Source organism: Neoarius graeffei, chromosome 26 (assembly GCF_027579695.1).
Source record: "Neoarius graeffei isolate fNeoGra1 chromosome 26, fNeoGra1.pri, whole genome shotgun sequence".
NCBI lineage: Eukaryota > Metazoa > Chordata > Actinopteri > Siluriformes > Ariidae > Neoarius > Neoarius graeffei.
Window position 1 is genome coordinate 35,736,340 of NC_083594.1, and position 19,116 is coordinate 35,755,455.

Consider the following 19,116-nt stretch of genomic DNA (forward strand, 5'->3'; position numbering starts at 1 on the left):
GTGCATGCAAGACAGCCCAAGAAACTTGTAGAACTGGAAGCCTTTTGCAAGGACAAATGTGTTAAAATCCCCCAGGTAAGAACTGAAAGATTATTAGCTGGCTACAAAAAGTGTTTACAAGCTGTGATACTTGCCAAAGAGGGTGTTACTAGGTACTAACCATGCAGGGTGCCCAAACCTTTGCTTTGGGCCCTTTTCCTTTTTTGTCATTTTGAAAATGTGAAAGATGAAAATAAAAAAAGTTGTTTTTGCTGAAAATATAAAGGGAATGAGTCATCTTTAACTTTATGCCTTTTGGAGATCATTTCATCTTCAACTTGCTTAACTGTTCACAGTAACAGCAATTTTGACCGGGGGTGCCCAAACTTTTGCATACCACTGTATATATATATATATATATATATATATTTTATCCCCATTTATGCAGCATACAAGAGTCAAGGATGGAGATACTATCCACTCAGAAATGTATTTAAAAATAAAGGTTCTGCGTATGTCCTTTAAGAAGCTGGTGAGCTTTCTTATGGCCCTTTTCCACTACCCTTTTTCAGCTCACTTCAGCTTGCTTCAGCTCACTTCAGCCCGACACGGCTCGCGTTTCGACTACCTCAGAACAGCATGACTCAGCTCGCTTCAGCTTTGCTCAGCCCCCAAAACTCGCACGGTTTTGGAGTGAGGCTGAACCGAGCCAAACCGAGCCGAGTGGGGCTAGGGGCATGAGGAGACACTCCCCTGTGCACTGATTGGTGAGGAGGAGTGTCCTCACATGCCCACACACGCCCCGCGAGCACGCTGGGATCTGTAAACACCGTAAACCCGGAAGAAGAAGAATTACGAATTACGAGAATTTCTGAAGCCTTATGTGCCTCGCCTCATCTATACGCTCTTGCCAGTATCTGTTGGCGTTGTCGGTGACAACAAGCCACAGCACCAAGACCAGCAACACTAATGACTCCATGTTTATTGTTTACTATCCGGGTCGTGAGACTACCGCTTAAAAGGTCACTGATGTCACTGTTTGCGCCGCCTAACGACATCACGTGATGTCCACCCACTTTCGCTAACTCCACCCAATGTGTCCACCCACTTCCAGCCAGCACGGTTCAGCGCGGTTGTAGTCGAAATGCAACTCCAACAGCCCCACTCAGCTCAACTCAGCATGGCACGGCTCAGCCCAACTCAGCCGCGTTGGCAGTGGAAAAGCGGCATAAACAACACTTCCCATCCCCTTCATGATAGGCTTGTTGAGATGAAGAGGCTCTTCAGTGGCAGGTTGATTTCCCCCAAATGCACCATCAAGAGACACAGAAGGTCATTTCTGCCGGTGGCCATCAAACTTTACAACTCCTCCCCTCTCTACCACAACATGGGATTAGACTGATACTTGAGAACCTATGCTGTTCCCCTAGATAATATTATTACATTACATTAATTACATTTAGCAGATACTCTTATCTAGAACAATGTACAACATATCCAGAGGAGAGCCAGGCTCTTCAACCCTGGGAAGCCAGGGTTAGGTGGGTTAAATGCCTTGCGCAAGGGCACTTCAGCCATTTCTGCTGGTCCAAAGGATTGAACCAGTGACTTTTTGTTCCCAAAGCTGCTTCTCTAGCCTTTCAGCCATGGCTTCCCCTCAATAACAAATTTCTATCTGTCTCACGCCTTTTCACAGATATCTGGTTAAGAATTGTGTTATACAGTGAAAATTATGGTTATGCACAATGTATAACAACGTTTTCTGTTGCACATTGCACAAAAATAGTAAAGTAGTAATAAATTTACTCTTGTCCTATTTTTAGCATATAGTGAAATATACTACAGTGGAGGAAATAATTATTTGATCCCTTGCTGATTTTGTAAGTTTGCCCACTGGCAAAGATATGAACAGTCTATAATTTTAAGGGTAGGTTTATTTTAACAGTGAGAGATAGAATATCAAAAAGAAAATCCAGAAAATCACATTTTATAAAATATATAAATTGATTTGCATTTCGTTGAGTGAAATATTTGATCCCCTACCAACCATTAAGAGTTCTGGCTCCCACAGACCAGTTAGACACTCCTAATCAACTCATTACCTGCATTAAAGACAGCTGTCTTAAATTGACACCTGTATAAAAGACACCTGTCCACAGAATCAATCAATCAGACTCCAACCTCTCCAACATGGGCAAGACCAAAGAGCTGTCTAAGGATGTCAGGAACAAGATTGTAGAGCTGCACAAGGCTGGACTGGGCTACAAAACCATAAACAAGAAGCTGGGTGAGAAGGAGACAACTGTTGGTGCAATAGTTCGAAAATGAAAGAAATACAAAATGACCATCAATTGACCTCGGTCTGGGGCCCCACGCGAGCTCTCACCTCGTGGGGAATCAATGATCACGAGAAAGGTGAGAGATCAGCCTAGAACTACATGGGAGGAACTTGTTAATGATCTTAAGACAGCTGGGACCACAGTCACCAAGAAAACCATTGAAAACACATTATGCTGTAATGGATTAAAATCCTGCAGTGCCCGCAAGGTCCCCCTGTTCAAGAAGGCACATGTGCAGGCCCATCTGAAGTTTGCCAATGAACACCTGAATGATTCTGAGAGTGATTGGGAGAAGGTGCTGTGGTCAGATGAGACCAAAATTGAGCTCTTTGGCATTAACTCAACTCACCGTGTTTGGAGGAAGAAAAATGCTGACTATGACCCGAAGAACACCATCCCCACTGTCAACCATGGAGGTGGAAACATTATGCTTTGGGGGTGTTTCTCTGCTAAGGGCACAGGACTACTTCACCGCATCAATGGAAGAATGGACGCGGCCATGTACCATAAAATCCTGAGGGACAACCTCCTTCCCTCTGCCAGGACACTGAAAATGGGTCGTGGATGGGTCTTCCAGCATGACAATGACCCAAAACATACAGCCAAGGCAACAAAGGAGTGGCTCAAGAAGAAGCACATTAAGGTCATGGAGTGGCCTAGCCAGTCTCCGGACCTTCATCCCATAGAAAACCTATGGAGGGAGCTGAAGCTCCGAGTTGCGAAGCGACAGTCTCAAAACCTTAATGATCTAGAGATGATCTGCAAAGAGGAGTGGACCAAAATTACTCCTGACATGTGCGCAAACCTGGTCATCAACTACAAGAAACATCTGACTGCTGTGCTTGCCAACAAGGGTTTTGCCACCAAATACCAAGTCTTGTTTGCTAGAGTGTTCAAATACTTATTTCACTCAAAGAAATGCAAATCAGTTTATATCTTTTATATGAAGTTATTTTCTGGATTTTCTTTTTGATGTTTTGTCTCTCACAGTTAAAATAAACCTACCATTAAAATTATAGAATGTTCATTTCTTTGTCAGTGGACAAACTTACAAAATCAGCAAGGGATCAAATAATTATTTCCTCTACTGTATGTATATAATAATTGTATATTTTATACAATTCTACATTATGTAGGGCAGTGGGCATGTGCCGTCCTTGACCGCCATGCAATGGAGTAATAAGGTATCTCCTTCCCTCCACTACCCTGGGGTGGTGCCTTGAGCAAGCACTAGCAACCCCTCACTCCCCCTAGTCAGGGTTACGACTGAAGACTGGACTCGGCAGACTGCGTGGAGGAGACCACCACCTGGAGGTTCAGTGGGTAGGAAGGCGGACCCAGCAAAGCATTTGTGGAGCATGATCAGGACACAGTGCGACACATAGAACACTGTTTGCCATCCACTGCATCCCGACCTATTTCCAGCCAACGTGATTCTGTCTTGCCTCTGGACCTAGTTACCGTAGGTCGAGATGAGAGAGTGAGCCTGACGGCTGCGCAATTCTCCCTCACTCTAATCCAAGTCACACACGTCATGACTTCAAATTCAAATCCTCTGGTGATGGGCAAGTGGCGAAGCAGCAGATGTGGAAAATCTGCACACAGGCAGCCCAGGGCATAGGGTTGCTCTCTGCTGGAACGAAGCAGCAGCGGAGTTTGGCAGCCCCCTGGGTGTCTGAGCAGCCCTGTTTAGGATTCGCTCTGCTCACCTCCATGGAGGAAGGGGCTAGAAAAGGTGCCCCAAACATAGACTGCTTCACCTCATCCTAGCCAGCACACCGCGGCTGATGGGGATCCCACTCAGCGGTAGAAATAAAGCAAATTTGAAGTCATGGTCATCTTTGACCCCAAAGGACAAACATCAATCAATTATATTTTATGCCAGATGCAACCTTTCTATTTATTTGATTTATTTTATTCTATTATTTTAATGTTGTGTTTGATTTGTGCTGGATGATACTGTTGTGACAACTGAATTTCTCTTGAGATTGATAAGGTATTTTGTATTTGCATTTGTATGCTGGAGGAAGATGGGCTCCTTATGTGTTCCTTGGATGGTTATAACTTCCTAAACTGAACCTTTTCTGAATGGGAAACCTGATGTATGTAAACTTTTCTTTTTCGAAAAGTGTTGAAGCCAAAGTTACATGAATGAGTTAGTCCAAGCTAGGTACAACAATCATAGATTTATTGGTAAACATGACAATCATTAAGGTCAGAAAATGTTGACTCACTTGTCATCATTAGGGCCATTTAGTGGGTTTAAACCAGCAAGTCCAGGGAAGTTGATGTGATCTCTAATGATCATGATGTCACCACAGTGATAGCTTTCTGCTATGGATCCTGCAGCATTAGTGACAATCAGGGTTTCCACACCCAAAAGTTTGAACACCCTCACTGGGAAAGTGACCTGTAATGGAGATGGAAAAATACCAGACCACCCTTCACTCTTTCAATTAGTTAAATTAGTTAACACAGTATTAAAGGTAGACTGCCTTTCAAATTTTTCAAGTTTAGGTCATAAAAATAATTTTCCCTGACACCCAATTATTTTTGTTTAGTGGACCAAAAGCTACTGAATTTGAATCACAGACTTCCAAATTTCTTTTTTATTTATTTATTTAAAAAAAAAAAAGAAAAATCAATTAACTTAGGGCCACGTGGCCCTAAATTCTCCACTATTTTTGCTTGCTTCACCATGACACAATACAAGATACTGTGTCATGCATCACATGGTGGGCTTTCCCCATTCACACAAGGTATTGTAGGATACAAATTTGAAACTAGAGAGAACAATGGAGGATGTGTGTGCGAATGAAACTAGGAAGATTGACTACAGTAACGGAATGCGAAAAGGAAAGACATTATGTTGCAAAGCAAAGGAAACACAGGACCAAACTAATAAATATTGGTGGTCAGTGACCACCTTAGTGTGATCAGCTGTTTGTTTAATGACAGAATGATGTAACTGTTAGTGCACAGTCAGGGTAAACCTGGAGATGGCAGTAATGCAACACTGGATACCAGCTGCCGTAAAACCCTAAAGATGAAGAAGAAGAAGGCGACTAAGGTAAGCGTGTGCATGCGCACATGGACTTCCTCTGTCTGCTTGACTGTGGGAAGCGAGCGATTTCATGCACATTATTTGTGAGAGAATCCCCTCAAATTGAATAACTTCCCAGCCACAGAATAGCCTGGAATTTTTTTTTTAGATATTACAGAAATAAACATATCACAATGACCAAATTTCAGAAGGAACTAAATTTCACCGATTTTATGAAATCGAAAGGCCGTCTACTTTTAATGCACTGTTTATAGCACAAAGAACTGTGTAAACCAGGGGTGGCACATTTAGTTTATGTGCCTTTTTCCTGCCCACAGGCCATATGTTTGACACCTCCGGTGTAAATGATTGTATCCTTGCGAGTGGATGAGTAGAGCTTTGCACTTCCCATGGTTTTGATGGACTAAAGGAGCACTGAGCTGTGAAATAAGCAATGGGATCCAGCACATTTAGGTTCATGTAATAATGTGCAGGAATTCATGAACTCTCTGCCAACAATGTAATTTTGAAATAGATTTTTTTTTCAAGAGTACATAGAAACAAAATGCTTATCAGAGTAATTGGGCTAGATGGTATGATATTAAAGGAAACTTGTTATATTCTAAATAGTACATGGGAAGTGTGATGCACTTATTGAAAGACACAAATATGTTTTGTGATAATAAAAGTGCTTCAGTAGATATTGCTGTATATGATAGATCTCACCTTGCACAGTGAGTGTCCCTCATACATGTGGAATCGGCCCTGCATACAAACACAGGTCTTCCCTTTGAGTTCACCAAACACCAGCCTCCCAACATGGCCCTGCACTGTTTACATACACAGTGTGTGGGTGTTTACTAGTATGTATGTGCACTGATCAGGCATAACATTATGACCACTGACAGGTGAAGTGAATAACATCTCAATACAATGGCACCTGTCAATATGTGGGATATATTAGGCAGCAAGAGAACAGCTAGTTCTTGAAAATGATGTTTTGGAAGCAGGAAAAATGGGCAAGCATATGGATCTGAGCAACTTTGACAAGGATTAAATTGTGATGGCTAGATGACTGGGTCTGAGCATCTCCAAAATGGCACATCTTGTGCGGTGTTCCCAGTATGCAGTGGTTAATACCTACCAGAAGTGGTCCAAAGAAAAATAACCAGTGAACCGGCAACAAGGTCATGGGTGTCGAAGGCTCACTGATTCACATGGGGCACGAAGGCTAGCCCATATGGTTCAGCCCCACAGAGGTGCAACCGGAGCACAAACTGCTGAAAAAAAGTTAATGCTGACACCTTTCTGTTTTAGCCAGCATTAAATTTTTCAGCAGTTTGTGCTACAGTAGCTCTTCTGTGGAATTGGACCATATGGGCTAGCCTTTGTGCCCCATGTTAATCAGTGAGCCTTTGACACCCATGACCCTGTTGCCAGTTCACTGGTTGTCCTTCACTGGACCACTTTTAGTAGATACTAACCACTGCAAATGAGGAACACCCAACAAGATGTGCCATGTTGGAGCTGCTCAGACTCAGTCATCCAGCGATCACAATTTGGCCCTTGTGAAAGTCGCTCAAGATCCTGACACTTAGCCATTTTTCCTGCTTCCAACACACCAACTTCAAGAAATGACTATTGTCTTGTTGTGTAATATATCCCACCCCTTGAGAGGCGCCATTATAATGAGATCATCAAAGTTATTCACTTCACCTGTCAGTGGTCATAATGTTATGCCTGATCGGTGTGTAAAATTATATATATATATATATATATATATATATATATATATATATATATATACACACACACACACACACACACACACACACACACACGCATCTCAAAAAAATTTGAATATCATGAAAAAGTTTATTTTTTTCATAATTTAATTCAAAAAGGTAGACTTTCATATATTCTATATTCATTACACATAAAGTTAAATATTTGATGCATATTGTTTGTTTTCATTTTGATGATTATGGTTTATAGCTCATGAAAATCAGAAATCCAGGATCCCAAATTATTAGAATATTTCCTAAGACAAATGAAAAAAGGATTTATGATACAGAAATGTCCAACTTCTGAAAAGTATGTTCATTTATACACTCAGTACTTGGTTGTGGCTCCTTTACCACAAATTACTGAATCTATGTGGAGTGGCAAGGAGTTGATTTGCCTGTGACACTGCTGAGCTGTTACTGAAACCCAAATTGCTTTGATAGCAGCCTTCAGCTCATCTATATTTTTGGGTTGGGTGTTTCTTATCTTCCTCTTGACAGTACCCCATAGATTCTCGATGGGGTTCAGGTCAGGCTAGTTGGGTGGCCAATCAAGCACAGTAATATCATAGTCAGCAAACCATTTGGTAGTAGTTTTGGCAATGTGGGCATGTGCTAAGTCCTGATGGAAAAGGAAATCAGCATCTCCATAAAGCTTGTCAGTAGATGGAAGCATGAAGTGATCTAAAAGCTCCTGGAAGATGGCTACGTTGACCTTGGACTTGATAAAACACAGTGGACAAACACCAGTTGATAACATGGCACCCCAAATCATCACAGACTGTGGAAACATCACACAGGACTTCAAACACCTTGGGTTCTGACCCTCTCCACTCTTCCTCCAGATTCTTGGACATTGATTTCCAAATGAAATGCAAAATTTACCTTCATCTGAAAAGAGGACTTTGAACCACTGAGCAACTGTTCAGTTCTTTCTCTCCTTAGCCCAGGTAGGATGCTTATAATGTTATCTGTGGTTCAGGAGTGGCTTGATATTAGGAACGCTACAGTTGTAGCCCCTTTCCTAAAGGCATCTGTGTGTGGTGGTTTGTTATGCATGGACACCAGCCTCAGTCCACTCCTTGTGAAACTCTCCCAAGTTCTTGCATTGAATTTTCTTGACAATCCTCTCAAGGATACGGTCATCCTTGTTGCTTGTGCACCTTTTCCAGCCAGCCTGTTTAAAGCATATATGCAGAGCCATGGCCTCACTTTCGTTTATAAATGCCTTGAGACCTCAAGAATGGCACAGGAATAGTTTTAAGCGTTAACAATAAATCTAACATCGTAATTTTTACGATTAAAGTGATAGGTAGCGGTCTGAGTGAATGACCTTGACATCCGTAACGTCACAACAGGAAGTCTATCGGTCTCATCGCCACTTCCACTATACTGAAACACAGAGCTGACTGCAACTCCAATCCTCCATTTTGAGCTAATTTATCACCATGCCATGTAGATGTGTTTCTGGCTGGTGCAGCAACATGACAGAAGCTGGATTTATGTTGCATTCATGGCCCAAGAATGTTCAAACTGCAAAGATTTGGACATGTTTTGCTAGTTGTTCACAGGCATGTTGGGCAGCTATGAAGTGGTCTCTCCTCTGCTCTGCACATTTTACTGACGACTCATATGAGACCTCTGATCTGTTGAGGAGCGTTGGCTATAAGTTCGTATTGAAAGAGGGTGCAGTACCAACAATTAAAGAAAAAAAAGAAAAAGAAAGTATTTATTTTATTTATTTTTTTTAAAAGGAAAGTGAGTCCAGTTGCACCAGTCCTCCCGGAGTTAGCCGAGGGTTGTTGCTAAAACCTGGGATGGAACGGGATGGGACATATCACTCGGGCAGTGATCTCCCTGCAGTTGTTGCTAAAACCAGTGACATCCCACTCCGTCCCGGGTTTTAGTAATTGCCTGAGCCCAGCAGTAATGGCGGAATACACAGTATGAAGAAAACAGTGAATGAGTGGACCAGCCGTCTTATTTCTAAACTGGATATTGCTGCCATTTCGCCCTTATGTAGAAGAAGTGAATGAAAGGAGAACTGAACAAACAACTGAAAGTCAGATTGTTTCAAAAACAATCGGCCTTCAAGAAGCGAGAACACAGATGGGTAAGCTCTGACTCTCATTTGGATTTAAAAAAAAAACATATTGTTTACCTGCATTTAGATTAATATATGTAACTTGTATTGTGTATTTAAGTTACCGGTATAAGATTATTAAATTTGCTTCAGAATGTGATTGTCTCAGTTCATCTGATAATTTAATTAGCCTTTTATGTTTTATCAGTGAAAATGCATGCATGTACATGTATGTTGCATAAGTTCTAACACCTATCCTGTGTTAATGAGAGTCAACTCACAATCAATGAAGTCAAATCAGTCTTAGTTAAGCAAGTTGGTAACGGTATTTCTTACTTTCACTGTAAATTTTTATTTATATGACTTTGGTCTATAGCTGTCAACGGCTTCGGCCTTAAAACCGGTTCCTTCTGTGACGTCACGCACTCAGGGCTGGCTGGCTCAGTGGGGCAACTTGAATGCCAACTTTGCAGTTGATTTTAACTCTCAAATTTATATATATTTTATTCCCATTTATGCAGCATGCAAGAGTCAAGGATGGAGAAACTATCCACTCAGAAATGTATTTTAAAATAAAGGCTCTGCGTATCTCCTTTAACAATGACCTTCTGTGGCTTTTCTTCCTTGTGGAGGGTGTCAATAATCGTCTTCTGGACAACTGTCAAGTTAGTAGTCTTCCTCATGATTGTGGTTGCATGTACTGAACTAGACAGAGAAATACATGGTATTTATACTGTTTAACTCAAACCTGAAATGGAATATTCTAATATATTGAGATGTTTTTTGGCTGTAGTCCATAATTATCAAAATTAAACCTAAACAGCCTTTCAATTGTCCCATGAACTACCACCTGCAGCAACCAGGTAAGAAAACCCTCAGCCAATTTTACCACATTAACCTGCTAAAACATTGGATTGAGCCAGTAGCCACTCTCTCAGCCTTCTGTGTCCCCAGCAGGCCCTGCCAAATCAGAGCAGGTCCATAAAGGTGAGGCTCTAACACCCACCCAACCACAAGAGCCGAGGGAACTGGAGAACCAGTTTAGAGACATGTTCTCTGTGGAGCCCATGCAAACTCCTCTCCTGCAGCATAATATCAAATTCCCTCTAAGAATAGTCATCTGGCAGTGTCCCTACAGTGTCCCATATGCCTGCCACCAAGCTATAAAGGTGGGAGTAACCCGGATGCTCCAGTACGGTGTCATTGCGGAATCCACCAGCCCCTGGTCTAGCCCCATTGTCATCATCCCCAAGCCTGATGGAAGCCTCTGATTCTGTAACGACTTCTGGAAGCTGAAGGAGGTGTCAGAGTTTGACAGCTACCCCCTACCTTGAGTGGATGACTTCAGAGAGCACCTTGGGAGGGCCAGCTTCATGTCCATACTCAACCAAACCAAAGGATACTAGCAGGTGGCCCTTTCCCAAGAGGCATGGCCCAAGACAGCCTTCAGCAACCAGTCTGGACAATGGCAATACCGGATTCTACCCTTCGGGCTCCATGGGGCACTACCAATGTTCCAGAGACTGATGGACATTATTCTAAAGCCCCACCTCCCCTATGCCATGGCTTACCTGGATGACATGGTCATCCACTTCACCAGCAGACACAACCACCTTCACCATCTTAAAGCATATACGCAGAACCATGGCCTCACTTTTTGTTTATAAATTCCTTGAGACCTCAAGAATGGCACAGGAATAGTTTTAAGCGTTAACAATAAATCTAATATTGTAATTTTTATGATTAAAGTAATTCATACAGCTAGCAGTCTGAGTGAATGATCTTGACGTTCATAACATCACAGCAGGAAGTCTATCGGTCATCGCCATTTCTGCTATACTAAAACACAGAGCTGCCTGCAACTCTGATCCTCCATTTTGAGCTAATTTATCGCCATGCCACGTAGATGTGTTGCTGCTGGGTGCAGCAACATGACAGAAGGTGGATTTACGTTGCATTCATGGCCCAAGAATGTTCAAATTGCAAAGATTTGGATGAGTTTTGCAAGAAGTTCACGGGTATATTAGACACCTACAAAGTGGTCTCTCCTCTGCTCTGCACATTTTACTGAAGACTCATATGAGACTTCTGATCTGTTGAGGAGTGTTGGCTATAAGCCCGTATAGAAAGAGGGTGCAGTATCAACAATTAAAGGAAAATAAAACTATAAGAAAAGGAAAGTAAGTTCAGTTGCACCAGTTCTCCCGGAGTGTGAACTAAAACCCGGGATGGAACAGGACATATTATCACTCGGGCAGTGACCTCCCCGCAGTTGTTGCTAAAACCGGTGACATCCCATCCTGGGTTTTAGTAATTGCCTGAGCCGAGCAGTAATGGCGGAGTACTCAGTATGGAGAAAATGGAGAATGAGTTGACCAGCCGTCTGATTTCTCCACTGGATATGCTTGCTTCAGCAGCAATATCTCGTCCTTATGTGGAAGAAGTGAATGAACGGAAAACTGAACAAACAACTGAAAGTCAGATTGTTTCAAAACAATCGGCCACAATATCGGCCTTCAAGAAGTAAGAACATAGATGGGTTAGATGCGACTCTCATTTGGATACAAAACAACAACACTCGTTGTTTACCTGCATTTAGATTAATACATGTAACTTGTATTGTGTATTTAAGTTAACGGTATAAGATTATTTAATTTGCTTCAGAATGTGATTGTCTCAGTTCATCTGATTATTTAATTAGCCTTTTACGTTTTATCAGTGAAAATGCATGCATGTACATGTATGTTGCATAAGTTATAACACCTATCTTGTTTTAATGAGAGTCAGCCCACAATCAATGAAGTCAAATCAGTCTTAGTTGAGCAAGTTGGTAATGCTATTTCTTACTTTCACCGTAAATTTTTATTTATATGACTTTGGTCTATAGCTGTCAACAGCCTCGGCCTTAAAACCGTGAAAATGCATGCATGCACATGTATGTTGCATACGTTCTAATACCTATCCTGTGTTAATGAGAGTCAACCCACAATCAATGAAGTCAAATCAGTCTTAGTTGAGCAAGTTGGTAACGGTATTTCTTACTTTCACCATAAATTTTTATTTATATGACTTTGGTCTATAGCTGTCAATGGCCTCGGCCTTAAAACCAGTTACTGCTGTGACGTCACACACTCAGGGCTGGCTGGCTCAGTGGGGTAGCTTGAATGCCAACTTTGCGGTTGATTTTAACTCTCAAAAATATATATTTTTTATTCCCATTTATGCAGCATACAAGAATCAAGGATGGAGATACTATCCACTAAGAAATTTATTTAAAAATAAAGGTTCTGCATATCTTCTTTAAGGAGGTGCTTGGTGGACTCCATAACGCAGGACTGATGGCAAATCCCAAGAAATGCCACTTGGTACTGACCTAGGTACAGTACCTAGGGTAGTGAATCAGCCGATGGCTCCAGAAATCCCAAGAGAAGAAGACAGAAGCTGTCCATAACTACCCCTGACCCACCACCAAGAAACAGGTATGTGCCTTTTTGGGGCTGACCGGCTAATACCAGCAATTCATGCTTAACTTTGTCTTGATAGATTACCCCCTTTCAGATCTCCTCTGGTATGAGGGTGCATTAGTGCACATGACATGGGTAGCTTGTATATCTGGGAAGCCATCATTAATGCTGAATGGTATATAAATCTTTCAGAGCAATATGTTGCCATCCAGACAAAACCTTTTTCAGGGAAGGCCTTCCTTCTTTCAGCAAGACAATGCCAAATCATTTTCTGCATTAAAACTGCATGGGTCCATAGTAAAAGAGTCTGGGTGCTAAACAGGCCTGCCTGCAGTCCAGAACTGTCTTCCATTTAAAACATTTGGCGCATTATGAAGCACAAAATACAACAAAGGAGACCCAAAACTGTTTAGCAACTGAAATTGTATGTCAGGCAAGAATGGGACAAGAGTTCTCTTTCAAAACTATAGCCACTGGTCTCTTCAGTTCTCAAATGTTGACAGAGCATTGTTAAAGTGTAGGTAATGCTACACAGTGGTAAACACGGCCCTGTCCCAATATTTTTGAAATGTGTTGCTGACATCAAATTCAAAATAAGCATATATTTTTTTTTCTTCAAAAAACAATAAAATTTCTCAGTTTCAACACTTGATATTTTGTCTGTGTACTTTTTTCAATGAAATATAGAGTTTCCATCATTTGCAAATCTTCACATTCTTTTTTTAAATTTTGTTTTACACAGTGCCCCAACTTTTTTGGAATTGAGGTTTTATATATATATACACACACAGTACCAGTCAAAAGTTTGGGAACACCTTCAAATTCTATGTTTTTATGTTTTTTTTTCCCTACATTGTGGAACAATACTGAACTCATCAAAACTATGAAATAACATATGGAATTATATGGTAAACAAAAAAGTGTTAAAACCAACATGTTTCATCTTTTAGATTCTTCAAAGTCGTCACTATTTACCTTGATAACAGCTTTGCACACTATTAGCATTATCTGAACCAGCTTCATGAGGTAGTCACCTGGAATGCTTCTCAATTAACAGGTGTGTCTTGTCAAAAATGGAATTTCTTGCCTTCTTAATGCATTTGACACCATCAACCAGTAAAGAGTAAATAATAAAAATACAGTAAATAGCCCTGTTCCACAACTGTAGTAATCCATATTATGTCAAGAACCACTCAACTAAGTAAAGAGAAATAACAGTCAGTCATTACTTTAAGACACAAAGTGTCTTTTAGTTAATTAAAATAAAGAAAAAACATTGAATTTGAAGGTGTTTCCAAACTTTTGACTGGTACTGTATATATATATATATATATATATATATATATATATATATATATATATATATATATATATATATATATATATCAGCATATACAGCTCTGGAAAAATTCACAGACCACTGCAAAGTATTAAGTTTCTCTCATTTTACTATTTATAGGTATGTGTTTGATGAACATAAACATTTTTGTTTTATTCCATAAACTACTGACATTTCTCCCAAATACCACATAAAAATATTGTCACTTCAAACATTTAATTGCAGAAAATGACAACTGGTCAAAATAACAAAAAGATGAAGTGTTTGCAGGCTTCAAATAATGCATAGAAATCAAGATTATATTCAATTTTAAACAACAGAATACTAATGTTTAAACTTAGGATTAGTTCAGAACTCAAAAATTGGTGGAATAACCCTGACATTTAATCACAGCTTTCATGCATCTTGGCATGCTCTCCACCAGTCTTTCACATTGCTCTTGGGTAACTTTTTATGCCAAAATTCAATCAGCTGAACTTTGTTTGATGGCTGGTAACCATCCGTCTTCCTCTTGATCACATTCCAGAGGTTTTCATTGGGGTTCAGGTCTGGAGAGTGGGCTGGCCATGACAAGGTCTTGATCTTGTGGTCCTCCATCCACACCTTGATTGACCTGGCTGTGTGGCATGGAGCATTGTCCTACTGGAAAACCCAATCCTCAGTGTTTGGGAACATTATGAGAGCAGAAGGAAGCAAGTTTTCTTACAAGATAACCTTGAACATGACTTGATTCATGTGGACTTCACAAAGAAAAATCTGCCCCATTCCAGCCTTCCTGAAGCACCCCAGATTATCACCAATCCTCCACCAAATTTCACAATGGGAGTGAGACACTGTGGCTTGTAGGCCTCTCCAGGTCCCGTCTAACCATTAGTCCCATCTAACCATTAGTGTTGGGAAAAGCTAAAACTTGGGCTCTTCTTTGCTTCTCACTGATGAATGGCTTTTTCCTAGCTTTGCATGACTTCAATCCCACCCAAATGAGCCTGTTTCAGACTGTCCTTGCTGTGCACTTAACCCCAGCTGCCATTTGCCATTCTTTTTGTCAGTCACTTGATGCCATCCTACGGTTATTGAGCGACATTTGAAGGAGTTGATGATCATCCCAGTCAGTGGAGAGTCATTTTCACCCTCTGCCAGTCTGTAACTTTGTTGTCCCCAATATCTGCTGCTTGACCTTGTTCTTATGAACTGCCATCTTTGAAATTTTGTGGATGGAAGCAAGCTGACATTCACTGTATTCCTCTGCCCATAAAGCCAGAACTGAACTCTCTTTTTTTTGTCAATAAAAACTTTTCTTTTTCACTCTTTTGGCATGATGAATAGATATCTTTGTATTTCAATCAAATTTAAGGTACTACGAGCACTATTTTTGCAATCCAAACTTGTCCTATTGCAAGAGAATTGTGATGACTACAGCAGGTTTTTTTTAACTTTTCCTTGTTAAATAAGATTTGCTGCAGGTGATCACATAATCAGTACATCATTAAGTAAAATGAGGAGTGCTTGTGTTGGAATTCCAGCACAGACACTGGAAGGAAATGGCTGTCATATATTGAGATGCTGATGTAAAAAAAATTGAAGTTGTCTTTTAATTTTTTCCAGAGCTGTATCTCTCTTGCTCACACACACGCGCGCGCACACACACACACACACACACACACACACACACACAGACAGTAGGGTCCAAAAGTCTGAGACTACTTGTGAAAATGCTTTATCTTAATGATTTAATACAACAGTTTTCATTAAAACTTATAGATAATAACTTGAGAGAAAAGTAGAGTTTTTGAAATATTTACATCAATTTCTGAGTTTTTAGTATTTGGTTTGTCCCGTTTCTGCTTACATGACTGTGTACTCGAGCTGGGATAGTCCCCACAAGTTTGTTCAAAACTTTTTGATCCATTTCAGATCAAATTCATTTCAGTGTCATCTGAACACATGCTTCAATAGAAGAAAATGAGGAAAATCTGATCTTTTGTGGAAAGCAGTTCACATGGTCAATATCCCAAATATTAAATTAAAAAAAAATTATAGATTTGCAGAAATCCACTTCATATTGAGCTCCAAACCTTACCTGTACTTTGTGGGAACCCAGGAATATCAGCGTACTTGAAGGAGTCCTGGCACTGGAGGGCATCAGCCAGCATGCCCAGTCCAGATCCACAGATTATAGCCACTTTAGGTCTGTGCTGTGTTTGGGACAGAAGCCAATTCACTGTCCTCTGGTAATCTATGTGACTGTGAGGAGGCATTATAAACATCTGTGTTACTTTTGGTGGTTTGATTTTGTTCTTGCCTTTTATTAAAACAAATGAAACAGTTTGTGACAGTACATACTACAAGGTGTCTGTGTGACACTAATTTATTGGAAGTCTACTGTAGTTGGAGTGTGTAGTCACTTGCCTTAATGCATGTTACCTTCTGCTGCTTTATGTCTTTTATCTCCTCTGTATGGTATTATTGGAGATCGGTATTTTTTATTTGCAGCTGAGTTGTGGCAGATTTGTGTGGAGGCCCTTTCTGGTCATGTCAACAGCAGGGTAAAAGAAGCTCATAATAGTGCGGGTCTTTTTGCATTTTGAAATATGATGAGTGATGTGCAAACTGCTTGTTCCTGAACAGTACACGTTTTTAAATTTTTTTTCTAATATATCCAGATCCCAGCGGCACGGTGGTGTAGTGGTTAGCGCTGTCGCCTCACAGCAAGAAGGTCCTGGGTTCAAGCCCCGGGGCCGGCGAGGGCCTTTCTATGTGGAGTTTGCATGTTCTCCCCGTGTCCGCATGGGTTTCCTCCGGGTGCTCCGGTTTCCCCCACAGTCCAAAGATATGCAGGTTAGGTTAACTGGTGACTCTAAATTGACCGTAGGTGTGAGTGTGAATGGTTGTCTGTGTCTATGTGTCAGCCCTGTGATGACCTGGCGACTTGTCCAGGGTGTACCCCGCCTTTCGCCCCATAGTCAGCTGGGATAGGCTCCAGCTTGCCTGCGACCCTGTAGAAGGATAAAGCGGCTAGAGATAATGAGATGAGATATCCAGATCCCATTGCTTTCTTTTGAAAGAAAAAAACCCCACAACAACAAAATTCAACTGGCTTGTCTTTATGGCTTGAGGTATTTTTTGTTGTTGCTGTTGTTGTTTGTTTTTGTGCTCTAATTAGTGTACTTTATGAATTTCAATGGTTTCATGCTATCCACAACTGATAACCTCCCAACAAAACTCACCTTATATAGTATCCCTTGTGTCATTGTTCCCCCCCCCCCCCCGAGGCTTTTAAAGGAAGAGATTCCATGTTAACATTCCATGCATCAATGTTAGCACCAAATGTTTACAAATGAATTAGTGCTAAAATTGACAGAATTTGATTGGATGCACAACATGACATGACCAAATTTTTTTTATTGGTTATAACAACAGCTATGGGAGTATTCCTTCATTCCTCTTATTTATTTATTTATTTATTTATTTTTCCTTTTTTGAACCAATAATTTGTTTTATTAACATATTTCACGACAGTTTTTTGTGTTGTGTTTTATAATTTGCATTTAGAAACTATTTTTTTCCTTCCTACCAGTCTGTAACCCAATCATAAAGGATCCAGCAATAGAGAAACACTACATCATACTGTGCCATACTATTTTGGAAAACTAATGCACACCTTCTGATTCAAGAAATCAACCATGCTGTTGCATAAATTAACACCCATTAATTGACATTGATTAATATATTAACATTGACAAAATTTATTCCATCCATGACTAAAAATAAGTAATGAATTAGAAAAAATTCAGTTACAGCATAAATTCTACTATCCAGTGTAAATATTCAGCTTTCATTCTGAATTTTGTCAGTCAGCAACCACACTATGTTAATTATGGTATGGTTCATGTTGGTTATCGTGGTCTTTGTTTTACTTTTTCATGTTATGAAAATTGTTTAATACAGCTAAATCAGTTAGATCTTGAATATTTGACTGATTTATTATTAAACTATCAATTAACACAAGTGTTAGTTACTTTGGTACTAATTTGAAAATGAAAATGAAGTTAATGGTTACAACATTAAAGATGAAATAACTTTTTTATATTAACTAATGTATTAAATAATGTGTCAAGCATTACCCTTCTACCAATGAAACTTTATTAAATAATTAATAACAGATCTATTTAAATAAGCATGTCAAATGTATATTTTCCTTTTAGGCAAAAAAAAATACTTCAGACTCTTCAAAGAATGTTCACTTTACTGCTTAAGAATTTGGATAAACAGCAGAACCAGAGAAAGTGTAAACAACGCTTACCTGATTTGATCTTTACAGTGCATGTTATTGTCTGTATGAAAGTGAGAATGTGTCTTAAAGATAGTGTGCTTGAAGAGTGGAGTGTGTGAATAAGAGAACAGACTGCAGAACATTTAAGTAAAACTTTCTAAGCAACCCCAACCTCCTGATTGGTTACAACTCAGTGTTGTCATCAACCAGACCAAATTAACTGCACTGTGTATGTGAGGTGTATCAATAGTACAATAACTGAAAGATAAATTGAAAGACTGCATCTCCAGTGCAAAAAGAAAATATAATGACTTAAACCAAGTTCAGTTTCAGGACATCTATATTTTGTCAAGTACAACCTATATGGCATTTTGTACTGAATCACTGGAACATCCATACAGCTCAAGAAAAAATTTACTGATAAGACTTTGTCATTGTAGTTATACAACAAGACTTACTGATTTACTATAATAAGATAATGAAACAGCAGATTAAACTATTGTTTAATATGGCTACAAAAATATGACTACACTTAATACTTGATACCCATATTACCATACGGGTATGTCTCTCTCACACACACACACACACACACACACACACACACACACACACACACACACACACACACAGAGAGCACGCATGAATGAATTAATGTGTGTTAGCATGTGAGGTCTATTAATGGAGACTGGGCTCCAACTTAAATCCAAAACATGGGACCAGATAAATTTAATTTGAATATGTCAGAAGGATTGCCTGATTGTAAGCCATTTTCCACTTTTAGCTGGATGATAGTTGTGATTGCTACAATT

At 40.0% G+C, this 19,116-nt stretch overlaps 1 protein-coding gene across 1 annotated transcript in view; it reads right to left on the reverse strand.

Moving 5' to 3' along the window:
- The window catches only part of pnp4a (purine nucleoside phosphorylase 4a), a 28,074-nt gene extending 9,668 nt beyond the window's left edge, over window positions 1–18,406 (reverse strand). The window contains exons 1-4 of the mRNA XM_060910906.1: window positions 18,335–18,406; window positions 16,112–16,275; window positions 6,088–6,191; window positions 4,553–4,728 (exon numbers count right to left, since the gene is read on the reverse strand). Of these exons, the coding sequence (XP_060766889.1) occupies window positions 4,553–4,728; window positions 6,088–6,191; window positions 16,112–16,275; window positions 18,335–18,357 (467 nt within the window). The 5' untranslated portion in view covers window positions 18,358–18,406. The remainder of the gene's footprint in view (window positions 1–4,552; window positions 4,729–6,087; window positions 6,192–16,111; window positions 16,276–18,334) is intronic.
- Window positions 18,407–19,116: the final 710 nt, after the last annotated feature.